The sequence below is a fragment of the Cherax quadricarinatus genome, chromosome 8, assembly GCF_038502225.1.
Source record: "Cherax quadricarinatus isolate ZL_2023a chromosome 8, ASM3850222v1, whole genome shotgun sequence".
NCBI lineage: Eukaryota > Metazoa > Arthropoda > Malacostraca > Decapoda > Parastacidae > Cherax > Cherax quadricarinatus.
In genome coordinates this window covers 41,292,063-41,316,301 of record NC_091299.1, presented here as the reverse complement: position 1 = coordinate 41,316,301, position 24,239 = coordinate 41,292,063, and the positions used below count along the sequence as shown (strand labels likewise).

General features: G+C 40.5%; 1 protein-coding gene across 1 annotated transcript in view; it reads right to left on the bottom strand.

Moving 5' to 3' along the window:
• Set1 (SET domain containing 1) overlaps positions 1-24,239 on the bottom strand; it is a gene marked incomplete in the record, with an annotated part of 508,988 nt that overhangs the window by 115,032 nt on the left and 369,717 nt on the right. Inside the window, 2 exon segments of the mRNA XM_070083037.1 lie at positions 9,263-9,530; positions 19,841-20,062. Coding sequence (XP_069939138.1) covers positions 9,263-9,530; positions 19,841-20,062 — 490 coding nt within the window.

The following is a 24,239-nucleotide window of genomic DNA, read 5'->3' as shown; positions in this document are numbered from 1 at the left end:
GACTTCAAGAGTGTATCAGTCTGTAGTGGAAGGAAGGCGGGGTAGGGGTCGGCCTAGGAAAGGTTGGAGGGAGGGGGTAAAGGAGGTTTTGTGTGCGAGGGGCTTGGACTTCCAGCAGGCATGCGTGAGCGTGTTTGATAGGAGGGAATGGAGACAAATGGTTTTTAATACTTGACGTGCTGTTGGAGTGTGAGCAAAGTAACATTTATGAAGGGGTTCAGGGAAACCGGCAGGCCGGACTTGAGTCCTGGAGATGGGAAGTACAGTGCCTGCACTCTGAAGGAGGGGTGTTAATGTTGCAGTTTAAAAACTGTAGTGTAAAGCATCCTTCTGGAAAGACAGTGATGGAGTGAATGATGGTGAAAGTTTTTCTTTTTCGGGCCACCCTGCCTTGGTGGGAATCGGCCAGTGTGATAATAATAATAAAAATATATATATGGGAAATGAGATTGGTAATACTGAGGTTTTGTGTTATTTCAATTAACAGTATTTCTCAAGTTATACTTATATACAAAGATAACTCATTAGTGTATAAGGTTGAATGACATATTTAGGTAAAATGCATCATGGGCAGTGCTTGGCCAGCACTGTTGTGGTGTATTTTCCTAACCTGGTTGTCTTAAGAGCATGATTGTGGGTTCATTTGGCATAAAACTTGATCACTTCTATGTTGAACGAGTTTACAAGTCCAAGGATTAGTAGTACTCATTGTGTTAATATTGCATATTTGTAGTTAACGAAAGTCCATGGTTGTATAGCTGTAATCTTCCTGTTGTAATGTTTCTCCCGTTGCCTCGAGCTTTAGGGGAGGTTTTCTTTTCTTTTTTTCCCTTTGACTAGCTGTGTCTAAGTAGATACAGCTAGCAGAGTGAGACCTGTGGTCTAGGGGTGGGGGTATTATGCAGGTTTCTGCACTGCACTGTAATATGCATGGTGGAGAAGTGAGCCATAATTTTATAAACCATGTTATAATTGTGAACCCTAATTTTATAATGTCATAGATTGTGGGCACTTTAAATTAGCTTGAACTGTAAAATGTAAGGGAGTCGTGTCGTGACTTATGGTGTATGTATAGTTCCGGTGTGTAAGCATGGGTAGTCACACGGGGAAGCGACATGGGTGGCAAACATGATGGCCAGATGCAGTTTAAGCTAAGTTTTGTATTCCTTTTATTTATCCAACTCGAGCCAAAGGCTACTTTTGTGCTTACCAGTAATCTGCCTTGGGCTCTGATGACCCTATTGGTTGAGTGAAGGCTGGTGAAATTGGGCGAGATAATGTTGAAAGGAGAGTAGGGTAGGGCATGGCGCCCCCTGGATCCTAACCTCATACTTACATGTGTGTTTATTTAGTGTTTGTATGTATCGTTAGGAGTACTAAATGTATATTTTCCTAATGAGGAATTCTGCCTGAACCCTCTAATAACCAAACCATTGGAGTAGTGAATGCTGGTTTAGCACTTTTTATTTTTGATTAGGGTAGCCCTGGGTGGCTCATTTTTACATGATATTCGTGTAACTTTTACCTTTGTCCCTAGACAAGGCCTTAAGCCCCTAGGTGCCCAATTTCTGTTTAATACCCACCCCTCCATTATAATGCAAACACTGCCCTTTCTATCTCCAGGACTCAGGTCCAGCTCATTGGTTTCCCTTGAATTCCTTCAAAAAAAGTTCACCTGTTCACACTCCAACAGCACATACATTAAAAAACCACTTGTTTTCATCCATTCCTGTCTAATGTGCTTGCACAAGCCTGCTGGATGCAGGCCCCTCAAGCTCAAAGTCTCTTGTACCCCTCTCCCTTGAACCATTCCTGGAATAACCCCTTCCCCTCCTACCTTCCACCACAAATTTATACACCCTCTTCATCAAACTATCTCTGTCCATCCTCTCTATATGTTCAAATTGCCTCAGGAATCCCTCCTCAGCTCTCTGAATTATACCTTTGGTTACAGTACATCTTTTGTCCCCTTTTATCTTAATACAAAGGAACTATGTATGCACTCTACCAATCCCTAGAAACACCTTCCCCTCTTTCATATATTTATTAAGCAGCATCAACCACTCCAAAACTATATCCTCACCTGCTTTTAACATTTCTGTTTTGATTCCATCAATTTCAGCTCCTTTGACCCCTTTTATTTTACCCACAGCCTTGTGCACCTCCTCACTTCTAAAAGGTGTTATACTTCCCCGGCCAATGCGTGAAATCCCAGCTTCCATCTCTTCTTCAACATTTAAGTTCCTCAAAAATATTCCTTCCATCTTTCCGATTCCTCCAACTCCCTATCCAATAACCATCTTCTTCTGTTTCTGTCAAATCCTTTCATTCCCTAGGCACTCTCAACTTATTATCTTAATCCAAAACTTTGTCTTATTCTCAGCAAAATTTATTGACACCACCCCACCTACTCTCATTTGCTCTCTTGTTACATTCCCTTACCACTTTCTTAACATGACTTTTTCCCTCCATATACTCCTCCCTTCTTAAATCATTTATGCTTTTTAAGATCCTCTCATATGCTAACTTTTTCTTACCACTCTCTTTATCTAATCATTCCACCAATCGCTCCTCTTCCATCTCACACTCACCCTCATATATGCATAACCTCTGCTGAGAACTTGAAACACTGGAGTCTTAATCCTTAAACTGTCCAAACGTAGATCTACGTTCACGTGCATAGCGCTCCGACCTTGATTTTTCTCCATTTGAAAGCATGTAAAAAAAACGTAGATCTATGTTCAGAGCCCCCTGCACATGGACGTAGATCTACGTTTGGGCAGTTTAAGGGTTAAATCTACCCTCATACCTCTTCAACCTCCTTATTGCCTATACAGGAGGGCTTTGCTTTACAGGTTTTGCTAATGCAGCAGTTTTCAATTACACCCATTCTTCATGTATTCAGACTTCCTATAATAAACATATTCACCATAAGCTAAGGATGAAAATATTTAGAAATAAGATAGGTGTTCTAGGTAGTAGGTTGGTAGACAGCAACTGCCCAGGGAGGTAGTACTGTCCTGCCGAGTGTGAAACGGAAGCTTGTAACTGTTTTACATGATGGTAGGATTGCTGGAATTTTTTTTCTGCCTCATAAACACGCATGATTTCAGGTACGTCTTGCTACTTCTACTTACACTTAGGTCACACTACATGTGCATGTACAAGCATATGTATACAAACAACGCTGGGTTTTCTTTCATTTTCTTATTAGTTCTTGTTCTTGTTTATTTCCTTTTATCTTAGTCGGGAACTGGAACAGAAATCTTCCATGCGTGTCATAAGAGGCGACTAACATGCCGGGGCTAGTAACCCTTCTCTTGCATACATTACTAAAGTTAAAAAGAGAAACTTTTGTTTTTCTTTGTGGGCCACCCTGCCTCAGTGGGATACAGTCAGTTGTTGAAAGAAGAAATAATGTGTGAACTGTATATGCAATTTTTAAAGCCTAGCTCTACTGAACACTTAATATGAGCAAAAAATGGCTGTTTCTCTTTACAGCAGAAGCCCAGAACCTAACCTGCTGTATAAGCAGGGCCTGCCTGTACTCTCACTAGCCCAATTTTCTACCAATACACACACGTAGCTGCATACACCTTACTCTGCCTCCTTCTCTAGTTTATAAACCTTCACTTCTCTCTTACTTGCTGATACCATTCTCCTTATATCCCATCTACCTTTGACTCTCACTGTAGTGACAACTAAAAAGATTTGATATATCTGTTCTCCCTCTATAGACATGCACATCCTGAAGTCTACCCATCAACCTTCTATTCACCAATACATAATCCAACAAACTACTGTCGTGACGCCCTACATTATATCTCGTATACTTATTTATAGGTAGTAGGTTGGTAGACAGCAACCACCCAGGGAGGTACTACCGTCCTGCCAAGTGAGTGTAAAACGAAAGCCTGTAATTGTTTTACATGATGGTAGGATTGCTGGTGTCTTTTGTCTGTCTCATAAATATGCAAGATTACAGGTACGTCTTGCTACTTCTACTTACACTTAGGTCACACTACACATACATGTACACGTTTATTTATACACACTCATCTGAGTTTTCTTTGATTTTATCTTAATAGTACTTGGTCTTATTACTTTTCCTTTTATGTCCATGGGGAAGTGGAATAAGAATCTTTCCTCCGTAAGCCATGCGTGTTGTAAAAGTCAACTAAAATGCCGGGAACAATGGGCTAGTAACCCCTTTTCCTGTAAAGATTACTAAAAAGAATAAGAAGAAGAAAATTGTCAAAGTGGGAAGTCTGAATGTGCGTGGATGTTGTGCAAATGATAAGAAAGAGATGATTGTGGATGTTATGAATGAGAAGAAACTGGATGCCCTATCTTTAAGTGAAACAAAGCTGAAGGGGGTGGGAGAGTTTCAATGGAGAGGAATAAATGGGATTAGGTCAGGGGTTTCAAATAGAGTTAGAGCTAAAGAAGGAGTAGCAATAATGTTGAAGGATAAGCTATGGCAGGAAAAGAGGGACTACAAATGCATAAATTCAAGGATTATGTGGAGTAAAATAAAGATTGGATGTGAAAAGTGGGTTATAGTAAGCGTGTATGCACCTGGAGAAGAAAGAAGTGTAGAGGAGAGAGAGAGATTCTGGGAAATGTTGAGTGAATGCGTGGGGAGTTTTGAATCAAGTGTGAGAGTAATGGTGGTTGGGGATTTCAATGCTAAAGTGGGTAAAAATGATATGGAGGGAGTAGTAGGTAAATTTTGGGTGCCAGGGGTAAATGAAAATGGGAGCCTTTAATTGAGCTATGTGTAGAAAGAAATTTGGTAATAAGTAATACATATTTTATGAAAAAGAGGATAAATAAATATACAAGGTATGATGTAGCACGTAATGAAAGTAATTTGTTAGATTATGTATTGGTGGATAAAAGGTTGATGGGTAGGCTCCAGGATGTACATGTTTATAGAGGGGCAACTGATATGTCAGATCATTATTTAGTTGTAGCTACAGTTAGAGTAAGAGGTAGATGGGAAAAGAGGAAGGTGGCAACAACAAGTAAGAGGGAGGTGAAAGTGTATAAACTAAGGGAGGAGGAAGTTCGGTCGAGATATAAGCGACTATTGGCAGAAAGGTGGGCTAGTGCAAAGATGAATAGTGGGGGGGTTGAAGAGGGTTGGAATAGTTTTAAAAATGCAGTATTAGAATGTGGGGCAGAAGTTTGTGGTTATAGGAGGGTGGGGGCAGGAGGAAAGAGGAGTGATTGGTGGAATGATGAAGTAAAGGGTGTGATAAAAGAGAAAAAGGTAGCTTACGAGAGGTTTTTACAAAGCAGAAGTGTTATAAGAAGAGCAGAGTATATGGAGAGTAAAAGAAAGGTGAAGAGAGTGGTGAGAGAGTGCAAAAGGAGAGCAGATGAAAGAGTGGGAGAGGCACTGTCAAGAAATTTTAATGAAAATAAGAAAAAATTTTGGAGTGAGTTAAACAAGTTAAGAAAGCCTAGGGAAAATATGGATTTGTCCATTAAAAGCAGAGTAGGGGAGTTAGTAGATGGGGAGAGGGAGGTATTAGGTAGATGGCGAGAATATTTTGAGGAACTTTTAAATGTTGAGGAAGAAAGGGAGGCGGTAATTTCATGCACTGGCCAGGGAGGTATACCATCTTTTAGGAGTGAAGAAGAGCAGAATGTAAGTGTGGTGGAGGTATGTGAGGCATTACATAGAATGAAAGGGGGTAAAGCAGCTGGAACTGATGGGATCATGACAGAAATGTTAAAAGCAGGGGGGGATATAGTGTTGGAGTGGTTGGTACTTTTGTTTAATAAATGTATGAAAGAGGGGAAGGTACCTAGGGATTGGCGGAGAGCATGTATAGTCCCTTTATATAAAGGGAAAGGGGACAAAAGAGATTGTAAAAATTATAGAGGCATAAGTTTACTGAGTATACCAGGAAAAGTATACAGTAGAGTTATAATTGAAAGAATTAGAGGTAAGATAGAATGTAGAATTGCGGATGAGCAAGGAGGCTTCAGAGTGGGTAGAGGATGTGTAGATCAAGTGTTAACATTGAAGCATATATGTGAACAGTATTTAGATAAAGGTAGGGAAGTTTTTATTGCATTTATGGATTTAGAAAAGGCATATGACAGAGTGGATAGAGGAGCAATGTGGCAGATGTTGCAAGTTTATGGAATAGGTGGTAAGTTATTAAATGCTGTAAAGAGCATTTATGAGGATAGTGAGGCTCAGGTTAGGGTGTGTAGAAGAGAGGGAGAATACTTCCCAGTAAAAGTAGGTCTTAGACAGGGATGTGTAATGTCACCATGGTTGTTTAATATATTTATAGATGGGGTTGTAAAAGAAGTAAATGCTAGGGTGTTCGGGAGAGGGGTGGGATTAAATTATGGGGAATCAAATTCAAAATGGGAATTGACACAGTTACTTTTTGCAGATGATACTGTGCTTATGGGAGATTCTAAAGAAAAATTGCAAAGGTTAGTGGATGAGTTTGAGAATGTGTGTAAAGGTAGAAAGTTGAAAGTGAACATAGAAAAGAGTAAGGTGATGAGGGTATCAAATGATTTAGATAAAGAAAAATTGGATATCAAATTGGGGAGGAGGAGTATGGAAGAAGTGAATGTTTTCAGATACTTGGGAGTTGACGTGTCGGCGGATGGATTTATGAAGGATGAGGTTAATCATAGAATTGATGAGGGAAAAAAGGTGAATGGTGCGTTGAGGTATGTGTGGAGTCAAAAAACATTATCTATGGAGGCAAAGAAGGGAATGTATGAAAGTATAGTAGTACCAACACTCTTATATGGATGTGAAGCTTGGGTGGTAAATGCAGCAGCGAGGAGACGGTTGGAGGCAATGGAGATGTCCTGTCTAAGGGCAATGTGTGGTGTAAATATTATGCAGAAAATTCGGAGTGTGGAAATTAGGAGAAGGTGTGGAGTTAATAAAAGCATTAGTCAGAGGGCAGAAGAGGGGTTGTTGAGGTGGTTTGGTCATTTAGAGAGAATGAATCAAAGTAGAATGACATGGAAAGCATATAAATCTATAGGGGAAGGAAAGAGGGGTAGGGGTCGTCCTCGAAAGGGTTGGAAAGAGGGGGTAAAGGAGGTTTTGTGGGCGAGGGGCTTGGACTTCCAGCAAGCGTGCATGAGCATGTTAGATAGGAGTGAATGGAGACGAATGATACTTGGGACCTGACGATCTGTTGGAGTGTGAGCAGGGTAATATTTAGTGAAGGGATTCAGGGAAACCGGTTATTTTCATATAATCAGACTTGAGTCCTGGAAATGGGAAGTACAATGCCTGCACTTTAAAGGAGGGGTTTGGGATATTGGCAGTTTGGAGGGATATGTTGTGTATCTTTATACGTATATGCTTCTAAACTGTTGTATTCTGAGCACCTCTGCAAAAGCAGTGATAATGTGTGAGTGTGGTGAAAGTGTTGAATGATGATGAAAGTATTTTCTTTTTGGGGATTTTCTTTCTTTTTTGGGTCACCCTGCCTCGGTGGGAGACGACCAACCTGAGAGAGAGAGAAAAAAAAAAAAAAAAAAAAAAAAAACTTATTTATCCTCCTTTTCTATAGAAAGTTTAAAGGTCTTCAATCATTTACCCCTGTCACCCCAAACTTACCTACTGTGCCCTCTACAACCATTTCCCCCACTTCAGCATTCAGGTTCTCTACCACAATTACTTTCTCACTTGATTCAAAACTCCCAAAATACTCACTTAACATTTCTCAAAATCTGTCTCATCCACACTCATCTCTTCTCCAGAAGCATGAACATTTAGTATAATCCAGTTTTTGCATCTCACCCTTATTTTAATCTACATAATCCTTGAATTTATACATATATATTCTCTCTTCTGCCATAACTGATCCTTCAACATTATTGCCACCCTTTCCTTAGTTCTAATTCTCTCTCTATACCCTTGACCTAATCCCATTTATTTCTTCCCACTGAAACTCCTCTATCCCCTTCAGCTTTGTTTCACTTAGAGTCAGGACATCCAATTTCTTCTCATTCATAACACTGGGAATCCTTTCTTTCTTATCATCTGCAATATATCCATGCACATTCAAACATCTAGGTAGTAGGTTGGTAGACAGCAACCGCCCAGGGAGGTACTACCATCCTGCCAAGTGAGTGTAAAACGAAAGCCTGTAATTGTTTTACATGATGGTAGGATTGCTGGTGTCCTTTTTTCTGTCTCATGAACATGCAAAATTTCAGGTTCGTCTTGCTACTTCTACTTACACTCAGGTCACACTACACATACATGTACAAGCATATATATACATACCCCTCTGGGTTTTCTTCTATTTTCTTTCTAGTTCTTGTTCTTGTTTATTTCCTCTTATCTCCATGGGGAAGTGGAACAGAATTCTTCCTCCGTAGGCCATGTGTGTTGTAAGAGGCGACTAAAATGCCGGGAGCAAGGGGCTAGTAACCCCTTCTCCTGTATATATTACTAAATTTGAAAGGAGAAACTTTGTTTTTTTCTTTTGGGCCACCCCGCCTCGGTGGGATACGGCCGGTGTGTTGAAAGAAAGACATTCAAACATTCCATTTTAACAAAGTTTTTTTTTTTTTCTACAAGCTGGCCGTCTCCCACCAAAGCACTAGTAAATATATTTTTTCAACACATTGACAGTCTCCCACCAAGACAGGGTGACAAAAAAAAAAAAAAAAAAAACTTTCACCAACATTCACACATAATTACTGTCTTTGAATAGATGCCCAGATATGAGTCTAGATGTTACTCCAAAGAGCAACTATCCCAAACTCTTCATTTAAAGTTCAGGCATTGTACTTCCCACCTCCAGGACTCAAGTCTGGCTACTGGTTTCCATGAATCCCTTCACATAATATTACCATTTATCTTCATTCACTCTTATCTGACATGCTCACACATGCCTGCAGCATGTCCAAGCCCCATGCACACAAAATACCATTTTCATATAACACAATAAAAACAAAATTAAGAAAGCTACAAACATGAATTACATGAGATCTGGGAAGAAAATAGCTTAGAGAGAGGAATATTTGCATAGGTGTCTTCAAGCATGGTGATGACACATACCTGAAGCAGAATATCTGGACTATACATGATTTTCATTTCCTATTAATTTTATATTCCAATATACATATATGTATCCAATCATAACCTTCCAAGAAATGTAATAACTTTATTAGAACTAATTTTGAGAATAAAAAAAAAACTTTGAGCAACATAATTTACTTAGGTAAATTTGAGCTAAGTAAAGAGAATTACCTGGAGGTAAGAATGATGCATCTCTCCCATCCTTAGGTGCCCATGGTAAACAATAACTGTGTTCCATGAGGACTGGAGACCGCTGCTCCTCTCCAGTGGAACCAGAAATTCGACTTGAAACTGATGAAGAGGAAGTGCTTGAAGATGAAGAAGTGGATCTGGCTCTGCCATTGACATCTCCTCCAGCAAGTGCCATCAGAGCCTCGGCAGCTTCTGCAGATTCGCCCATACCATCGTCCAGATCACTTTTTTCATCAGCAGTGTCAGTCTATACCCAAAGAATAAAATTTATTTGTTATAAAAAAAAAAGAATGAGCTTGGATCTATTATAATTATAACATTCTACTATTTTCTGTCACAGATATAAAGTGTGTATAGAAAAGAAGGTTTAAGGCATATCCACAATGAATATATGCTGAAGATAAGAATAGTAAGTGAGGATGAATTAACCTTGAGAAATTAATTATTTTTACAAAGATCAGTACAGAACTCATATTAACCCTTTGACTGTCACAACCCCAAATCCTGAAGTGTCTCCTGGTGTTGAAAAAAAAAAAAAAGATTTTTCTTACGAAATGATAGAGAATCTTTTCCTGATGCTAATGACATCAAAAGTGCGAAGTTTGATCAAAAATTTATGGAACTATGCTCCCGTGAAGTTAGCGATCTTGGGGACATATAATACGCATCTACGATTTTACCGACTTTGAGCCCTGTTTTTGGTCAATTCCATTGTTCCAGTCGACCAAACTCATAGCTATTTTTTTAGAACTCCATTTTTTCTATCAACTGAGTACAAGAAACCGCCTATTTACCGGTTTCAACTACCCAATAAAGTGGTCAGAAATTGGCAATTTGGCCAATTTCATGCAAATTAAAAGAGATGCCAATTTCATAATAGGGTCCAGAATAAACACTGCAGACATTCTTGGCACTAAAATAACATATCTTCTGTTCAACAGTCATGTCTCCAGGCCCCTCTTATATTACTCTTGCTATTTTGATTTTTAATTCACAAAAAAATAGGTAGTTTATGTAGTAGGCTGGTAGACAGCAACCACCCAGAGAAGTACTACCGTCCTGCCAGATGACTGTGAAACAGAAACCTGTAACTGTTTTGCATGATGGTGGGATTGCTGGTGTCTTTTTCTGTCTCATAAACACGCTAGATAACAGGGATATCTTGCTACTCCTACTTACACTTTGGTCACACTTCACAGACACGCACATGCATATATATATATATATATACATACATCTAGGTTTTTCACCTTTTTCTAAATAGCTCTTGTTCTTCTTTATTTCTTCTATTGTCCATGGGGAAGTGGAAAAGAATCTTTCCTCAGTAAGCCATGCGTGTCGTATGAGGCGACTAAAATGCCGGGAGCGATGGGCTAGTAACCCCTTCTCCTGTAGATACTTATTTATCCTCTTTTTCTTAAAATATGTATTACCTATAACTAAACCCCTTTCTATACAAAGTTCAATCAAAGGGCTCCCATTATCATTTACACCTGGCACCCCAAACTTACCTACCACACCCTCTCTAAAAGTTTCTCCTACTTTAGCATTCAAGTCCCCTACCACAATTACTCTCTCACTTGGTTCAAAGGCTCCTATACATTCACTTAACATCTCCCAAAATCTCTCTCTCTCCTCTGCATTCCTCTCTTCTCCAGGTGCATACACGCTTATTATGACCCACTTCTCGCATCCAACCTTTACTTTAATCCACATAATTCTTGAATTTACACATTCATATTCTCTTTTCTCCTTCCATAACTGATCATTTAACATTACTGCTACCCCTTCCTTTGCTCTAACTCTCTCAGATACTCCAGATTTAATCCCATTTATTTCCCCCCACTGAAACTCTCCTACCCCCTTCAGCTTTGTTTCGCTTAGGGCCAGGACATCCAACTTCTTTTCATTCATAACATCACCAATCATCTGTTTCTTGTCATCCGCACTACATCCACGCACATTTAAGCAACCCAGTTTTATAAAGTTTTTCTTCTTCTCTTTTTTTAGTAATTGTATACAGGAGAAGGGGTTACTAGCCCATTGCTCCCGGCATTTTAGTCGCCTCATACGACACACATGGCTTACGGAGGAAAGATTCTTTTCCACTTCCCCATGGACAATAGAAGAAATAAAAAAGAACAAGAGCTATTTAGAAAAAGGAGAAAAACCTAGATGTATGTATATATATATATGCATGTGCGTGTCTGTGAAGTGTGACCAAAGTGTAAGTAGGAGTAGCAAGATATCCCTGTTATCTTAGCGTGTTTATGAGACAGAAAAAGAAACCAGCAATCCTACCATCATGCAAAACAGTTACAGGTTTTTGTTTCACAGTCATCTGGCAGGACGGTAGTACTTCCCTGGGTGGTTGCTGTCTACCAACCTACTACCTATATATATATATATATATACTACCTATATATATATATATATATATATATATATACATACATCTAGGTTTTTCACCTTTTTCTAAATAGCTCTTGTTCTTCTTTATTTCTTCTATTGTCCATGGGGAAGTGGAAAATAATCTTTCCTCAGTAAGCCATGCGTGTCGTATGAGGCGACTAAAATGCCGGGAGCGATGGGCTAGTAACCCCTTCTCCTATAGACATTAACTAAAAAAGAAAAGAAAAACTTTATAAAACTGGGATGCTTGAATGTGCATGGATGTAGTGCAGATGACAAGAAACAGATGACTGCTAATGTTATGAATGAAAAGAAGTTGGATGTCCTGGCCCTAAGCAAAACAAAGCTGAAGGGGGTAGGGGAGTTTCGGTGGGGGGAAATAAATGGGATTAAATCTGGAGTATCTGAGAGAGATAGAGCTAAGGAAGGGGTAGCAGTAATGTTGAAGGATCAGTCATGGAAGGAGAAAAGAGAATATGAATGTGTAAATTCAAGGATTATGTGGATTAAAGTAAAGGTTGGATGTGAAAAGTGGGTCATAATAAGCGTGTACGCACCTGGAGAAGAGAGGAATGCAGAGGAGACAGAGAGATTTTTGGGAGATGTTAAGTGAATGTATAGGAACCTTTGAACCAAGTGAGAGAGTAATTGTGGTAGGGGACCTGAATGCTAAAGTAGGAGAAACTTTTAGAGAGGGTGTGGTAAGTAAGTTTGCGGTGCCAGGTGTAAATGATAATGGGAGCCCTTTGATTGAACTTTGTATAGAAAGGGGTTTAGTTATCGGTAATACATATTTTAAGAAAAAGAGGATAAATAAGTATACAAGATATGATGTAGGGCGAAATGACAGTAGTTTGTTGGATTATGTATTGGTAGATAAAAGACTGTTGAGTAGACTTCAGGATGTACATGTTTATAGAGGGGCCACAGATATATCAGATCACTTTTTAGTTGTAGCTACACTGAGAGTAAAAGGTAGATGGGATACAAGGACAATAGAAGCATCAGGGAAGAGAGAGGTGAAGGTTTATAAACTAAAAGAGGAGGCAGTTAGGGTAAGATATAAACAGCTATTGGAGGATAGATGGGCTAATGAGAGCATAGGCAATGGGGTCGAAGAGGTATGGGGTAGGTTTAAAAATGTAGTGTTAGAGTGTTCAGCAGAAGTTTGTGGTTACAGGAAAGTGGGTGCGGGAGGGAAGAGGAGCGATTGGTGGAATGATGTAAAGAGAGTAGTAAGGGAGAAAAAGTTAGCATATGAGAAGTTTTTACAAAGTAGAAGTGATGCAAGGAGGGAAGAGTATATGGAGAAAAAGAGAGAGGTTAAGAGAGTAGTGAAGCAATGTAAAAAGAGAGCAAATGAGAGTGGGTGAGATGTAATCAAAAATTTTGTTGAAAATAAGAAAAAGTTTTGGAGTGAGATTAACAAGTTAAGGAAGCCTAGAGAACAAATGGATTTGTCAGTTAAAAATAGGAGAGGAGAGTTATTAAATGGAGAGTTAGAGGTATTGGGAAGATGGAGGGAATATTTTGAGGAATTGTTAAATGTTGATGAAGATAGGGAAGCTGTGATTTCGTGTATAGGGCAAGGAGGACTAACATCTTGTAGGAGTGAGGAAGAGCCAGTAGTGAGTGTGGGGGAAGTTCGTGAGGCAGTAGGTAAAATGAAAGGTGGTAAGGCAGCCAGGATTGATGGGATAAAGAGAGAAATGTTAAAAGCAGGTGGGGATATAGTTTGGAGTGGTTGGTGCAATTATTTAATAAATGTATGGAAGAGGGTAAGGTACCTAGGGATTGGCAGAGAGCATGCATAGTTCCTTTGTATAAAGGCAAAAGGGACAAAAGAGAGTGCAAAAATTATAGGGGGATAAGTCTGTTGAGTATACCTGGTAAAGTGTATGGCAGAGTTATTATTGAAAGAATTAAGAGTAAGACAGAGAATAGGATAGCAGATGAACAAGGAGGCTTTAGGAAAGGTAGGGGGTGTGTGGACTAGGTGTTTACAGTGAAACATACAATTTTATTTTTTTTATTATCAAACTGGCCGATTCCCACCAAGGCAGGGTGGCCCAAAAAAGAAAAACTTTCACCATCATTCACTCCATCACTGTCTTGCCAGAAGGGTGCTTTACACTACAGTTTTTAAACTGCAACATTGACACCCCTCCTTCAGAGTGCAGGCATTGTACTTCCCATCTCCAGGACTCGAGTCCGGCCTGCCGGTTTCCCTGAACCCCTTCATTAATGTTACTTTGCTCACACCCCAACAGCACGTCAAGTATTAAAAACCATTTGTCTCCACTCCTATCAAACACGCTCACGCATGCCTGCTGGAAGTCCAAGCCCCTCGCACACAAAACCTCCTTTATCCCCTCCCTCCAACCTTTCCTAGGCCGACCCCTACCCCACCTTCCTTCCACTACAGACTGATACACTCTTGGAAGTCACTCTGTTTCGCTCCATTCTCTCTACATGTCCGAACCACCTCAACAACCCTTCCTCAGCCCTCTGGACAACAGTTTTGGCAATCCCGCACCTCCTCCTAACTTCCAAACTACGAATTCTCTGCATTATATTCACACCACACGTTGCCCTCAGACATGACATCTCCACTGCCTCCAGCCTTCTCCTCGCTGCAACATTCATCACCCATGCTTCACACACATATAAGAGCGTTGGTAAAACTATACTCTCATACATTCCCCTGTTTGCCTCCAAGGACAAAGTTCTTTGTCTCCACAGACTCCTAAGTGCAACACTCACCCTTTTCCCCTCATCAATTCTATGATTCACCTCATCTTTCATAGACCCATCCGCTGACACGTCCACTCCCAAATATCTGAATACATTCACCTCCTCCATACTCTCTCCCTCCAATCTGATATCCAATCTTTCATCACCTAATCTTTTTGTTATCCTCATAACCTTACTCTTTCCTGTATTCACTTTTAATTTTCTTCTTTTGTACACCCTACCAAATTCATCCACCAATCTCTGCAACTTCTCTTCAGAATCTCCCAAGAGGACAGTGTCATCAGCAAAGAGCAACTGTGACAACTCCCACTTTATGTGTGATTCTTTATCTTTTAACTCCACGCCTCTTGCCAAGACCCTCGCATTTACTTCTCTTACAACCCCATCTATAAATATATTAAACAACCATGGTGACATCACACATCCTTGTCTAAGGCCTACTTTTACTGGGAAATAATTTCCCTCTTTCCTACATACTCTAACTTGAGCCTCACTATCCTCGTAAAAACTCCTCACTGCTTTCAGTAACCTACCTCCTACACCATACTCATGCAACATCTGCCACATTGTCCCCCTATCCACCCTGTCATATGCCTTTTCCAAATCCATAAATGCCACAAAGACCTCTTTAGCCTTATCTAAATACTGTTCACTTATATGTTTCACTGTAAACACCTGGTCCACACATCCCCTACCTTTCCTAAAGCCTCCTTGTTCATCTGCTATCCTATTCTCCGTCTTACTCTTAATTCTTTCAATAATAACCCTACCATATACTTTACCAGGTATACTCAACAGACTTATCCCCCTATAATTTTTGCACTTTCTTTTGTTCCCTTTGCCTTTATACAAAGGAACTATGCATGCTCTCTGCCAATCCCTAGGTACCTTACCCTCTTCCATACATTTATTTAATAGTAATTGCACCAACCACTCCAAAACTACATCCCCACCTGCTTTTAACATTTCCATCTTTATCCCATCAATCCCGGCTGCCTTACCCCCTTTCATTTTACCTACTGCCTCACGAACTTCCCCCACACTCACAACTGGCTCTTCCTCACTCTTACAAGATGTTATTCCTCCTTGCCCTATACACGAAATCACAGGTTCCCTATGTTCATCAACATTTAACAATTCCTCAAAATATTCCCTCTATCTTCCCAATACCTCTAACTCTCCATTTAATAACTCTCCTCTCCTATTTTTAACTGACAAATCCATTTGTTCTCTAGGCTTCCTTAACTTGTTAATCTCACTCCAAAACTTTTTCTTATTTTCAACAAAATTTGTTGATAACATCTCACCCACGACTCAAGAAATTGTAAAGACACGATTGCAAACAAACCATACCCCCGGCCGGGATTGAACCCGCAGTCATAGAGTCTCAAAACTCCAGCCCGTCGCGTTAGCCACTAGACCAGCTAGCCACAATAAGATTCCTCCAACTAGGTATATTTCTACACCATAGGAATGTTAGCATAGGCACCACTGTGACCACAAATGCAAGTTTTTGCAGATGAATCTCCAGCTAGCGTGGCCGTGACGAACTCTAGCTCAAGTCCCTTCACTGCCGTCAACATGACTCAAGAAATCGTAATGACACGATTGCAAACAAACCATACCCCAGGCCGGGATTGAACCCGCGGTCATAGAGTCTCAAAACTCCAGCCCGTCGCGTTAGCCACTAGACCAGCTAGCCACAATAAGATTCATCCAACTAGGTATATTTCTACACCATAGGAATGTTAGCACAGGCACCACTGTGACCACAAATGCAAGTTTTTACAGACGAATCTCCAGACAGCAGTGAAGGGACTTGAGCTAGAGTTCGTCACGGCCACGCTAGCTGGAGATTCGTCTGAAAAAACTTGCATTTGTGGTCACAGTGGTGCCTGTGCTAACATTCCTATGGTGTAGAAATATACTTAGTTGGATGAATCTTATTGTGGCTAGCTGGTCTAGTGGCTAATGCGACGGGCTGGAGTTTTGAGACTCTATGACCGCTGGTTCAATCCCGGCCGGGGGTATGGTTTATCTCACCCACTCTCTCATTTGCTCTCTTTTTACATTGCTTCACCACTCTCTTAACCACTCTCTTTTTCTCCATATACTCTTCCCTCCTTGCATCACTTCTACTTTGTAAAAACTTCACATATGCTAACTTTTTCTCCCTTACTACTCTCTTTACATCATCATTCCACCAATTGCTCCTCTTCCCTCCTGCACGCACTTTCCTGTAACCACAAACTTCTGCTGAACACTCTAACACTACATTTTTAAGCCTACCCCATACCTCTTCGACCCCATTGCCTATGCTCTCATTAGCCCATCTATCTTCCAATAACTGTTTATATCTTACCCTAACTGCCTCCTCTTTTAGTTTATAAACCTTCATTAAAGAGGTCTTTGTGGCATTTATGGATTTGGAAAAGGCGTATGACAGGGTGGATAGGGGGGCAATGTGGCAGGTGTTTCAGGTGTATGGCGTAGGTGGTAGGTTACTGAAAGCAGTGAAGAGTTTTTACGAGGATAGTGAGGCTCAAGTTAGAGTATGTAGGAAAGAGGGAAATTATTTCCCAGTAAAAGTAGGCCTTAGACAAGGATGTGTGATGTCACCGTGGTTGTTTAATATATTTATAGATGGGGTTGTAAGAGAAGTAAATGTGAGGGTCTTGGCAAGGGGCGTGGAGTTAAAAGATAAAGAATCACACATAAAGTGGGAGTTGTCACAGTTGCTCTTTGCTGATGACACTGTGCTCTTGGGAGATTCTGAAGAGAAGTTGCAGAGATTGGTGGATGAATTTGGTAGGGTATGCAAAAGAGGAAAATTAAAAGTGAATACAGGAAAGAGTAAGGTTAAGAGGATAACAAAAAGATTAGGTGATGAAAGATTGGATATCAGATTGGAGGGAGAGAGTATGGAGGAGGTGAATGTATTCAGATATTTGGGAGTGGACGTGTCAGCGGATGGGTCTATGAAAGATGAGGTGAATCATAGAATTGATGAGGGGAAAAGGGTGAGTGTTGCACTTAGGAGTCTGTGGAGACAAAGAACTTTGTCCTTGGAGGCAAAGAGGGGAATGTATGAGAGTATAGTTTTACCAACGCTCTTATATGGGTGTGAAGCATGGGTGATGAATGTTGCAGCGAGGAGAAGGCTGGAGGCAGTGGAGATGTCATGTCTGAGGGCAATGTGTGGTGTGAATATAATGCAGAGAATTCGTAGTTTGGAAGTTAGGAGGAGGTGCGGGATTGCCAAAACTGTTGTCCAGAGGGCTGAGGAAGGGTTGTTGAGGTGGTTCGGACATGTAGAGAGAATGGAGCGAAACAGAGTGACTTCAAGAGTGTATCAGTCTGTAGTGGAAGGAAGGTGGGGTAGGGGTCGGCCTAGGAAAGGTTGGAGGGAGGGGATAAAGGAGGTTTTGTATGCGAGGGGCTTGGACTTCCAGCAGGCATGCGTGAGCGTGTTTGATAGGAGTGGAGACAAATGGTTTTTAATACTTGACGTGCTGTTGGGGTGTGAGCAAAGTAACATTTATGAAGGGTTCAGGGAAACCGGCAGGCCGGACTCGAGTCCTGGAGATGGGAAGTACAATGCCTGCACTCTGAAGGAGGGGTGTTAATGTTGCAGTTTAAAAACTGTAGTGTAAAGCACCCTTCTGGCAAGACAGTGATGGAGTGAATGATGGTGAAAGTTTTTCTTTTTTGGGCCACCCTGGGCCACCCTAGTTTGGAAGTTAGGAGGAGGTGCGGGAGGAAGGGTTGTTGAGGTGGTTCCATGTAGAGAGAATGGAGCGACCCTGCTACTGGCTTTAGTAACAGTATGTACCAGAGCGCCTCGGTGGGAATCGGCCAGTGTGTTAATAAAAAAAAAATAAATCTTCTATTTTTTGTTGAATAAAAATTCAAAACAGAAAGCAGGAATAATATCAGAGGGGCTGGAGACATGACTGATTAACAAAGAAAATGTTATTTTAGAGCCAGGAATGTCTGCATTGTTCATTCTGGACACTATTTTGAAATTGTCATATTTTTTTAATTTTCATGAAATTGTGGCAAATTGCAAATTTCTGACCACGTTATTGGGTAGTTGAAATCGGTAAATGGGCAGTTTCTTGTACTCAATCGATAGAAAAAATGGAGTTCTAAAGAAATAGCTATGAGTTTGGTCGACTGGAACAATGGAATTAGCCGAAAATAGGATTCAAAGTGGGCGACATCGCCGATTCGTAAATATCGCCGAGGTCGCTAACTTTGCGAGAGCGTAATTCCATCAGTTTTTCCATCAAATTTTGTTGTTTTGGTGTCATTACAATCGGGAAAAGCTTCTCTATCATTTCATGAGAATTTTGGGAAGGGGGGGGGGGGTTGCGACACCAGGAGACAGACACCTCAGGATTTGGGGTTGCGACAGTCAAGGGGTTAAAGGAGGAATTTGGGATACTGGAAGTCTGGAGGGATGTCTAAGGTGTCATATCTGAGAACCTCTGCAAACACAGTGATTATTTATGAGTGATGGCGAAAATGTTGAATGATTTAAGCTTTTTCTTTCTTTGTGGGTCACCCTGCCTCGGTGGGAAACGGCCAATGTGGTAAAAAAAAAAAAAAAAAAAATCTAGACAATAATATGTGATCGATGCATGTGGGCATGTTCATCTCTCAGTGTGTAAATATATATCTGTGACCATTTCATTACTATTTCCATACCTAATCTTTGTGTCAAAACAACCAGTGGTTATGCAATTACAAGATGTATTCTTAATTATAAATATCAGAATATAAAACTACATAAATTTAATAAAAAACAGAAAAAATGGGTTATCTGAGAGTCTCGACATCTGCAAGCAGTTGGATTCCATGTATGTTGGTGTCACGTGAGCATCCAGTGCCAACTTCACCGCCTTATATCTCATTAAGTAATGACTCTGTGTTTTTATTTAGAAATTTAGAAAACTAACCACTTTTTTTTTACTTTTTTTAAATATTTGGAGCACTAGTGTAGATGCATTGATAAGTGCCATGACAGTTAAAGGTTAATGAATAGAAAATTCTGATACACTGACAAGATAAAAAGATTGATATGAGTAAAATACATCTTAACAAGTTTTAAGTTAATTTCCCATAAAAAAGGTATCAAGGCACTCTCTTCTCTTTGCTAGGTGATATAAGCTGCAATGTACCACTGAGCCAGAGTCAAGGTACCACCTTTTCCCTGCTATAAGGTTACATATATTGTAGTGTACCTCTGAGACTGATATGTTGTTGTATCACTGGGCTTGAGTCATGGTACCACCTTGTCCCTGCTAGGTTCATACGTTGTAGTGTAACATTGAACCAAGTCATGGGATACAGTGCCTCTGCTAAAAAATGATACATGTTGTAGTGTACCTCTGAGCCTGAGTCATGGGATACAGTGTCTGGTGGCTTCTTCACCTTCTCCACTTCTTTTCTTCTCTCCTTGGGCTTCTTGGTCTTGGCCTTCTTCTCAGCAGCAATGGGAGATTTGGTGGGCTTCTTCAATGGTGTAGAAGCAGGTGAGTCAGCTTTCTTTGGTATTTGTTTACTCTTAGTTGGAGATTTCTTTTTGGGAGAGACAACTGGTTCCTGCAACTAATATTTATTAGATGAGTAACAAAGAATATTCTGTATAGTACAACGAAAATTCTGCATTAACTTAATTCTTCATATACTATAAGGCACTAAAGTATTTAATTATTTTTTTTTCAACAAGTTGGTCGTCTCCCACCGAGGCAGGGTGACCCAAAAAAGAAAGAAAATCCCCAAAAAGAAAATACTTTCATCATTCAACACTTTCACCACACTCACACATTATCACTGTTTTTGCAGAGGTGCTCAGAATACAACAGTTTAGAAGCATATACGTATAAAGATACACAACATATCCCTCCAAACTGCCAATATCCCAAACCCCTCCTTTAAAGTACAGGCATTGTAATTCCCATTTCCAGGACTCAAGTCCGACTATATGAAAATAACCGGTTTCCCTGAATCCCTTCACTAAATATTACCCTGCTCACACTCCAACAGATCGTCAGGTCCCAAGTATCATTCGTCTCCATTCACTCCTATCTAACACGCTCATGCACGCTTGCTGGAAGTCCAAGCCCCTTGCCCACAAAACCTCCTTTACCCCCTCTTTCCAACCCTTTCGAGGACGACCCCTACCCCTCTTTCCTTCCCCTATAGATTTATATGCTTTCCATGTCATTCTACTTTGATCCATTCTCTCTAAATGACCAAACCACCTCAACAACCCCTCTTCTGCCCTCTGACTAATGCTTTTATTAACTCCACACCTTCTCCTAATTTCCACACTCCGAATTTTCTGCACAATATTTACACCACACATTGCCCTTAGACAGGACATCTCCACTGCCTCCAACCGTCTCCTCGCTGCTGCATTTACCACCCAAGCTTCACATCCATATAAGAGTGTTGGTACTACTATACTTTCATACATTCCCTTCTTTGCCTTCATAAATCCATCCGCCGACACGTCAACTCCCAAGTATCTGAAAACATTCACTTCTTCCATACTCCTCCTCCCCAATTTGATATCCAATTTTTCTTTATCTAAATCATTTGATACCCTCATCACCTTACTCTTTTCAATGTTCACTTTCAACTTTCTACCTTTACACACGTTCTCAAACTCATCCACTAACCTTTGCAATTTTTCTTTAGAATCTCCCATAAGCACAGTATCATCAGCAAAAAGTAACTGTGTCAATTCCCATTTTGAATTTGATTCCCCATAATTTAATCCCACCCCTCTCCCGAACACCCTAGCATTTACTTCTTTTACAATTCCATCTATAAATATCTTAAACAACCATGGTGACATTACACATCCCTGTCTAAGACCTACTTTTACCGGGAAGTAGTCTCCCTCTCTTCTACACACCCTAACCTGAGCCTCACTATCCTCATAAAAGCTCTTTACAGCATTTACTAACTTACCACATATTCCATATACTTGCAACATCTGCCACATTGCTCCTCTATCCACTCTATCATATACCTTTTCTAAATCCATAAATGCAATAAAAACTTCCCTACCTTTATCTAAATACTGTTCACATATATGCTTCAATGTAAACACTTGATCTACACATCCTCTACCCACTCTGAAGCCTCCTTGCTCTTCCGCAATTCTACATTCTGTCTTACCTCTAATTCTTTCAATTATAACCCTACCGTATACTTTTCCTGGTATACTCAGTAAACTTATTCCTCTATAATTTTTACAATATATTTTGTCCCATTTCCCTTTATATAAAGGGATTATACATGTTCTCTGCCAATCCCTAGGTACCTTCCCCTCTTTCATACATTTATTAAACAAAAGTACCAACCACTCCAACACTATATCCCCCCCAAAACTATATCCCCCCCATCAGTTCCAGCTGCTTTACCCCCTTTTATTCTCCGTAATGCCTCACGAACCTCCACCACACTTACATTCTGCTCTTCTTCACTCCTAAAAGATGGTATACCTCCCTGGCCAGTGCATGAAATTACCGCCTCCCTTTCTTCCTCAGCATTTAAAAGTTCCTCAAGATATTCTCGCCATCTACCTAATACCTCCCTCTCCCCATCTACTAACTACCCTACTCTGTTTTTAACTGACAAATCCATACTTTCCCTAGGCTTTCTTAACTTGTTAAACTCACTCCAAAATTTTTTCTTATTTTCATTAAAATTTCTTGACAGTGCCTCTCCCACTCTTTCATCTGCTCTCCTTTTGCACTCTCTCACCACTCTCTTCACCTTTCTTTTACTCTCCATATACTCTGCTCTTCTTATAACACTTCTGCTTTGTAAAAACCTCTCGTAAGCTACCTTTTTCTCTTTTATCACACCCTTTACTTCATCATTCCACCAATCACTCCTCTTTCCTCCTGCCCCCACCCTCCTATAACCACAAACTTCTGCCCCACATTCTAATACTGCATTTTTAAAACTATTCCAACCCTCTTCAACCTCCCCACTACTCATCTTTGCACTAGCCCACCTTTCTGCCAATAGTCGCTTATATCTCGCCCGAACTTCCTCCTCCCTTAGTTTATACACTTTCACCTCCCTCTTACTTGTTGTTGCCACCTTCCTCTTTTCCCATCTACCTCTTACTCTAACTGTAGCTACAACTAAATAATGATCTGATATATCAGTTGCCCCTCTATAAACATGTACATCCTGGAGCCTACCCATCAACCTTTTATCCACCAATACATAATCAAACTACTTTCATTACGTGCTACATCATACCTTGTATATTTATTTATCCTCAATTTCATAAAATATGTATTACTTATTACCAAATTTCTTTCTACACATAGCTCAATTAAAGGCTCCCCATTTACATTTACCCCTGGCACCCCAAATTTACCTACTACTCCCTCCATAACATTTTTACCCACTTTAGCATTGAAATTCCCAACCACCATTACTCTCACACTTGATTCAAAACTCCCCACGCATTCACTCAACATTTCCCAGAATCTCTCTCTCCTCTACACTTCTCTCTTCTCCAAGTGCATACATGCTTACTATAACCCACAAATATACAACAACAACAATCATCTCCCTTAAAATTATTATTATTTTATTATTATCACACTGGCCGATTCCCACCAAGGCAGGGTGGCCCGAAAAAGAAAAACTTTCACCATCATTCACTCCATCACTGTCTTGCCAGAAGGGTGCTTTACACTACAGTTTTTAAACTGCAACATTAACACCCCTCCTTCAGAGTGCAGGCATTGTACTTCCCATCTCCAGGACTCAAGTCCGGCCTGCCGGTTTCCCTGAACCCCTTCATAAATGTTACTTTGCTCACACTCCAACAGCACGTCAAGTATTAAAAACCATTTGTCTCCATTCACTCCTATCAAACACGCTCACGCGTGCCTGCTGGAAGTCCAAGCCCCTCGCACACAAAACCTCCTTTATCCCCTCTCCAACCTTTCGTAGGCCGACCCCTACCCCGCCTTCCTTCCACTACAGACTGATACACTCTTGAAGTCATTCTGTTTCGCTCCATTCTCTCTACATGTCCGAACGACCTCAACAACCCTTCCTCAGCCCTCTGGACAACAGTTTTGGTAATCCCGCACCTCCTCCTAACTTCCAAACTACGAATTCTCTGCATTATATTCACACCACGCATTGCCCTCAGACATGACATCTCCACTGCCTCCAGCCTTCTCCTCGCTGCAACATTCATCACCCATGCTTCACACCCATATAAGAGCGTTGGTAAAACTATACTCTCATACATTCCTCTCTTTGCCTCCAAGGACAAAGTTCTTTGTCTCCACAGATTCCTAAGTGCACCACTCACTCTTTTCCCCTCATCAATTCTATGATTCACCTCATCTTTCATAGACCCATCCGCTGACACGTCCACTCCCAAATATCTGAATACGTTCACCTCCTCCATACTCTCTCCCTCCAATCTGATATTCAATCTTTCATCACCTAATCTTTTTGTTATCCTCATAACCTTACTCTTTCCTGTATTCACCTTTAATTTTCTTCTTTTGCACACCCTACCAAATTCATCCACCAATCTCTGCAACTTCTCTTCAGAATCTCCCAAGAGCACAGTGTCATCAGCAAAGAGCAGCTGTGACAACTCCCACTTTGTGTGTGATTCTTTATCTTTCAACTCCACGCCTCTTGCCAAGACCCTCGCATTTACTTATCTTACAACCCCATCTATAAATATATTAAACAACCACGGTGACATCACACATCCTTCTCT